Here is a 7,214-nt window from a genome sequence, read left to right on the forward strand (position 1 = left end):
GCGGTCGTGAAAATGAAACACTCGGGCGATCGCAAACTCGAGACTAGTCGCTGCGAAAGGTCGCCGTTCAACCTTTGCCTGAACTAGATGGAGTAACCTTACAACCTCCGAGCTGTGCCCCTCGGTGTAAGGCCTTGCTGCCTGACTGAACCAGAAGTGCTACCAAATGTAGCGGTAGCGAGCTTCAAGAGTAAATTGGAAAGTGATTAGATTGTCGACTTGGCAGCTTTGATTCTTGAACGCAGGTCTTCAAATAATCGTTTGAAATGCGAAACATGGTGGATGCTGCGCTCAAGCAAGTTGCTTCGTGTTCGGGCAAACCATTTTGCAGCCGTAGCCGTGCGGCAGTTTCGCAGCACGGGTGGCCATTGCTTTAGCTGAAGTGTTGGCTTAGATGGAGCGTTTGTTTTCCGTACTACCTATCTTGCCCACTGGACTTATCACAATAATTCCAAAATCGACCTTTGGGTTTCGAACAATTTACAATATTTCCAAAATCGACGTTTGGGTTTTGAATAATTTATCAATTCCAGTCCGAAATTGTACGTTTCCACATTTGACTTCGAGATCCGTATCTCTGAGGTCCTCTCCAATTGTCTGTCCGAAAACTCTCTATCACGAATGGCTGGTAGTATGTGGCTGGATAAATTTTATGGTCAAGGGACCCTGGTGAAAATAATTGGTGAGGAGTGCCCAATTATCACAGAGCGATACCCCCTAGGGAAATTACATTTGAGAAAACAATACCCCATACCGACTCTGATATCGGATACTAAGGAGAGTGCGGTCGTGAAAATGAAACACTCGGGCGATCGCAAACTCGAGACTAGTCGCTGCGAAAGGTCGCCGTTCAACCTTTGCCTGAACTAGATGGAGTAACCTTACAACCTCCGAGCTGTGCCCCTCGGTGTAAGGCCTTGCTGCCTGACTGAACCAGAAGTGCTACCAAATGTAGCGGTAGCGAGCTTCAAGAGTAAATTGGAAAGTGATTAGATTGTCGACTTGGCAGCTTTGATTCTTGAACGCAGGTCTTCAAATAATCGTTTGAAATGCGAAACATGGTGGATGCTGCGCTCAAGCAAGTTGCTTCGTGTTCGGGCAAACCATTTTGCAGCCGTAGCCGTGCGGCAGTTTCGCAGCACGGGTGGCCATTGCTTTAGCTGAAGTGTTGGCTTAGATGGAGCGTTTGTTTTCCGTACTACCTATCTTGCCCACTGGACTTATCACAATAATTCCAAAATCGACCTTTGGGTTTCGAACCATTTACAATATTTCCAAAATCGACGTTTGGGTTTTGAATAATTTATCAATTCCAGTCCGAAATTGTACGTTTCCACATTTGACTTCGAGATCCGTATCTCTGAGGTCCTCTCCAATTGTCTGTCCGAAAACTCTCTATCACGAATGGCTGGTAGTATGTGGCTGGATAAATTTTATGGTCAAGGGACCCTGGTGAAAATAATTGGTGAGGAGTGCCCAATTATCACAGAGCGATACCCCCTAGGGAAATTACATTTGAGAAAACAATACCCCATACCGACTCTGATATCGGATACTAAGGAGAGTGCGGTCGTGAAAATGAAACACTCGGGCGATCGCAAACTCGAGACTAGCAAAGTACTGAACCGGATAATGGTGCGGTGCGAAAATATTTCAGTAAATTTTCAGTAAATCAGCACACAGATTTACTGATTGGCCAATTTACTGCGCGCGGTGGAGATGCTCTTAAAAATGATAATCCAAACTCACAGTCAACTAACCATGATGAGCGGTTCCACAACATGTGGTTCTAGTGTCGGCCCTCGACGAGGTGAGTTTGGGTTTCGGGGTTTCGGTCTGTCCTAAAATTAAACGATTGGAACAGGTTATCCGGACCATGTGTTGGAACTGTCCCATCAATACATAACCTTGTAAAGTTATACATTACCTGACCATATTAAATACCTATCCGCACAATTTGTATGCATCAAGGCATACACAGTTCAAGGTTAACTCCCCTAGGACTATTTTAAGTACGTCGAAGACGAATAAGTATATTTTGACGTACGTCTAAGTAGTACTTACGTAAATATAGAATGAGCTAACAGTAAATATAGACAGAACAGAATCGCCCCTCCTCATGTCGCTCAATAAAATTTCATGAAGATTTCTTCGCTTGATTTAAGTAAACAGGTTTCAGACAAATTAGTTAATTCGTACGTCTTAGGCGTACGGTACGTCTAAGACGCACTTTGGTCCTAGGGGAGTTAAAAATGTTATCATAAATTGGTCCTAAAAAATAGAGTAACTTTGCTTGGAAAGTTGGCTTTTTATATTAGAGTACATCTTGAAATGTAATACAGTTGTCCTCCAAGGTTTGCTCCCTGGTCAAAACGAAATTCCCGTATAAAACAATACCATATAAACTTTCAAGGGTTGATTAGAATTGACACGAGGTTTAAATTTTTGAACATGAGGCTGCATTCACCTCACTTTGACAGGCTTAATTTATGAGGACATTTGAGAATATGCCGCAGTGCAAACAACAAGGAAAGCGACTCTCGATTCACGAGAAGAACTGGTTTCGGGTGTATTATGCGTCTCACGTGCCCATTAAGACAACCGCCGTGCAGCAGTGGGTCACGGAACTATTTGGCCACACGCTTCACATCACGACTATTCGCCGAATCCTGAGAGACAAGCGCATACAACTTTCAGGGGCCAAAACACCCTAAATTGGACAAACAAGTTGCCGAGTGGGTGGTCATGGCGAATGCAAAGAATGCATGCGTGACTGGCGAGTTAATCGCGAGGAAGGGGCTCCAAGTCGCCACCAAGCTGAACCTACAAGATCAAGTGAAATGCTTCCATGGGTGGTTGTACCGCCGTTGATGGAGCACCTCCATTCTCATTACATTAGCTCCGGTCATTCGCTGGAGCAATTGCTTAATTGAGTTTGATGTATAAATCACTGGTTATCCACCAAAACCCCCTCAATTTCAATATTTTGTATCACCTTTATGTCATCAACTTCCTGCAATAGTTTATGTCATTGCATAGGAGCAAACCTTGGGGGACAACTGTAATTCGATTGTGAACTGTAAGCTCAGTGTTCGGTTGTTAAGAATCACTTGAAAATGTGAAATGCCATCCTGTGATTGGAGATATGCGAATTCTACGGTGGCTACCCGGAGAAAGTGATCATAAATTGGCAATTTACGTTAGACAAAAGCATCACCCACCGCAACCGACTCAGGGGAAAGTAGAACGAGTACTTGTTATCATTATTGTAGCCCAAGAAGAAGACGTTACACGCGAAGCTGGCCATCATCACAGCCTCTTGGCACGCCAGCGCCTTGCAGAAGGCAACCGACGGATCACGGACACGAACAACGACCAAAAGATGTCAAACTGCTCTCCCCAGGGACCACAGATGCAGCAGCAGATTCTCCTTGACGCTGGCGTCAAAGTAGCCCTGTTGGACGATCAGCAGCTGGATGTTGGCCTCAAAGAACGTCCCGGACACGAGGGCCATGGACTGGACCGCCGTGTCCAGTAGCCACACACACCCCACGACCAACGTGAACGTGAGCACGAGTAGCAGCGCCGGGAAGATGCGGTGCGAATAAAAGTCGGTGTACGCAAACGAGCTTCCGGAGCTTTCCTTAAAGAGGATGCCTGCTTGTATGAGGTAGCCTGAGATGACGAAGAACATGTCGACGCCCGTAACCCCGCCTTTGATCGAGTGCGGGTTCGCGTGGAACAGAACCGCGGGAACCACCGCGAGCGTCCGTAGCCCGCCGTTGTTGGGCTGTAACTGGTTCCCGAACAGAGGGCCTATGTATCAATCCCAACCTTACAAACCCGATGTCATGCGTGTACCAAACCCGTCGAGTAGTTGACTTTATCTCAAGTTCATGACCTAACACAACTAACTAGGCGAATCCGAGGGTGATCTCACATACTATACGTTGTTAGTTTTTGTGTGCGCCGCACATGCAAGCAACATACTTCAACCAATACATCATTTCTTAGTTTTTCTTTACGAATGCCCAACGCTACATATTTTCGCATCCATAAACCCTATTCCCACAACAAGCACTTGTTGGACGGATTCAAGGTCGAGTCGATGGGGCACTGGAACACACGGGCAAACTCAGCGTTGTTTTGCAACGCCCCTTTCACGCGGTATCGACCTGGCGGGTACTTCCTCCACAAAGTCGCGCGGAGGGAGGCATCCGTGCTCTTGGAGCACCAGGATTGGGCGTATGACAAGTAGAACAACTTGTCGCCTGCTTCTGCCGTGTACTGGGACGGGAACTCCTTCAAGTACTCGTGGTACGCGCGGAAACTGGTCTTGAGCCCCCCATTGTCCGCAATGGTTTCACCCAAAGAGATCTTGCCGTTGACGTTGCCCAAGGCAGAGCCATTCACATCGCTCTTGACGACAAAGTTGGCGTACTGGTCGACAATGCACTGGGATTTCGTCTTGAAAGCAGTGTTGGTGGCGTTCGACCACCACTGTTTCAAGTTGCCGTCGCCATCATAATTGCGGCCGCGGTTGTCGAACCCGTGGGTAATTTCGTGTCCGATGAGCATCCCGATGGCACCAAAGTTCTGGGCAGCGTCAAACTGGCCGTCAAAGAGCGGGCTTTGCAAAATGCCGGCCGGGAGCGTAATTTGGTTTTTGCTGGGGCAGTAGTACGCGTTCGCCTCATGAGGGGACTTGTCGAACTTGCGCCTCTCCACAAGTTGGCCGTTCAGCTTCAAGTTGGTGTCGATGTTCACTTGAGACACCTTCCACCGGTTGTTCAAATACGACTTCGAGTCAAACGTCAGCGTGGGGTACAGCTGCGGCTTCTCCGGGCCACCCAACAAGTGTACGAGCTTGGACAGCTTCGTTTGCGCATTAGCGCGGGTCCAGTTGTCCAACCAGTCGGCAGTGGCTATGCCAGTGGAGAAGGATGACCTCAAGGCCTTGACCAATTCGTCAGCCATCTTTGCCGCATCAGCCGACAACACCTCGTCTAAGAAGTACTGACCCAAGAGATCCCCCACGGTTTCCTCCGTGTCATACCTGCAGAACTTTTCACGAGAAGGTTCCATCTTTTCGCCATCGATTCTCTTGCCGAATAAGTTCCAGTTGGCCGTGCGGAATTCAGGGGTCAAGTACTTCGACGAGGCATGGATGAGCTTGTACTCGATGATGGTACGGAGGTTGTCCAGCGTCGTGTTCTTCAACAACACTTCGGCCTTGTCAAAGTAGTTCAAGCCGTGAAACCCCACCCAGTCGTTCGACCCACCGCCCTCTTCGTGGACTTTGAAGCCGTTGGCCTTGAGCCACGAGCCGATGAGCAGCGGATACTTCTGGTCTAGTTGGCTGTACGTAAACGCAGTATACGGAGACACAACGGCCTCCATCTCCTTGAGCTCCCTGAGGGCGACACCGGCTAGAGTTTGTTCGAAACGGATGATCACCGGTACGGCAGCCGCCGCTTTCTCAGCAGTGTAGCCAGCTAGCTGCAACACCGTCGCAATGTACACCTTGTAGTCGGCTTCGACGGTCTCCCACTTGGAACGGGTGGTGTAGTACGGGCGATCCAGCGACAGTGGGGCTCGGAAACCGAAGAGGGCGTTCTTGGTCGAGTCGTTGTCGTCAGCGCTGGAGTAGATGTCCACGAACGCAGGGATGCCGTTCTTGACCAATTCACCAGCCACGATGAGGAGGTCCAACGTGGTGTTGGCCGACCGAATGGCTTTGAACGCGTCCTCCAGCGGAGTCAGGCCGAGCGACGATAGCGTAGCCGTGTCCAAACAGGAATTGTAAAACTTACCAAGCTTGGTCTTGTTGTCAGACAAAATCTTCCTCAATATGGCTTCGTTTTGGATGGAGATCTTGGTGAATGACGTATCGATTTTGTGTTTGCCCGGGGGTATAACAGCATCCTTTTGCCACGCACCACACGCATATTGGTAAAAGTCGTCGCAGGGATTGACGGAGTAGTCGATGAGCTTGGTCACAGACTCGGGGAGTTCCGTGACGGAGCCAGCCGTGGCGGCAGCGGCCAACACACTGAGGGAGATGAGGACTTTGATCATCGTAACGTTAGAGCGAAAAGGAAAATGAAGTTGGCCAAATTTGCCAACCATTGAAGACCAGGCGTGCAAGTCATTCACAGTCAACGTAACCAACCGGGAATATCATTGAACAAGGTACATCCATCAATCCATCTCGATGAGACATTGAAGTCGACGTGTGGTTAATTGAGTTTACATTAACATTTGTTTTAGACATTCCTCCGCAACAATTCCCTCATTAAAACAGTTCCACTGTTGTTTTGACCCGAAATACTGTTTCAATGAGATTTATAAGGAACTTTGTATGCTCAGACCACCTCACCTCTTACTAGGGGTTACCGGTACGTGCATCTCAGTGGTTAGCGATAGCTAACCACTAGCGATGCAGCTAACCCCGGAGATTTAGCATCGTATGTACACACCGGGACCCATGAGTGCCCATTACTTCCAACTCAGTCAAATAAGTACACTTGGCATCAAAGTCATAGTTCTAGAATTGACAAAATTATCTTATCTTCCATCATACTTCGAGATACAAATTTCAAGAGATATGACCTACTTAGGTGCTTACCGAACATTTTGTTCGTGTTGATATTATGAATTCTCGCATGGTGGTGTATGATTGAACAGAACACAAAGGCTGCAAGGGGAGCCAACGAAGGTGTTGCTCTACCTTTCCAAGGAACCAGGTGACAGAGGATCATCTCACACAACGGTCGGAAATGTGAATGCTTTGATTAAGTCGTACTAGTACGTATAAACAGGAAGGCTGCAGATGAAGCGTCACCGAGCACAGCTTTGCAAGGTACGGTTGCTGTTTGCCGAATTATATTCTTTTCCACGTGCTGGAGTTCGGAAGTTTGATTGGTTATAATATGAATATATCCATGACGCGCCATGTGTCACACCTGAAACTCTAACTCAAATTGTCGTTGAGACATAGGACGACTTGTTCAAATACAGTATTTTTGCATTGGCCAATCAAATCACTGGAAAACACATGGCGAAACTCAAACTCTAGCTCAACAGGTTTTTGAAAGAGCTCTATTGATTACTAGTACTACGTAGTAATTGAGTTTGGATTATCGTTTGTTTAAGACATTCCTCAGCGAGGGCAGATGCTACAACCACATGTTGTGGAACCGCTTCGCCAATTG

General features: G+C 47.7%; 2 protein-coding genes across 2 annotated transcripts; both read right to left on the reverse strand.

Moving 5' to 3' along the window:
* Positions 1-3,385: 3,385 nt before the first annotated feature.
* H257_08666 (hypothetical protein) lies at positions 3,386-3,853 on the reverse strand (the record flags this gene model as incomplete). Its single annotated transcript, XM_009834650.1, has 2 exons — positions 3,386-3,816; positions 3,844-3,853. 2 exons carry the CDS (start codon positions 3,851-3,853, stop codon positions 3,386-3,388), a joined length of 441 nt encoding a protein of 146 aa, XP_009832952.1.
* A 209-nt stretch (positions 3,854-4,062) lies between these two features.
* On the reverse strand, positions 4,063-6,078 carry H257_08667 (hypothetical protein; the record flags this gene model as incomplete). Its single annotated transcript, XM_009834651.1, has 1 exon — positions 4,063-6,078. One exon carries the CDS (start codon positions 6,076-6,078, stop codon positions 4,063-4,065), a length of 2,016 nt encoding a protein of 671 aa, XP_009832953.1.
* Between the last annotated feature and the right edge of the window lie 1,136 nt (positions 6,079-7,214).

This window comes from Aphanomyces astaci, assembly GCF_000520075.1.
Source record: "Aphanomyces astaci strain APO3 unplaced genomic scaffold supercont1.19, whole genome shotgun sequence".
In the NCBI taxonomy this organism is placed as follows: Eukaryota; Oomycota; class Saprolegniomycetes; order Saprolegniales; family Verrucalvaceae; genus Aphanomyces; species Aphanomyces astaci.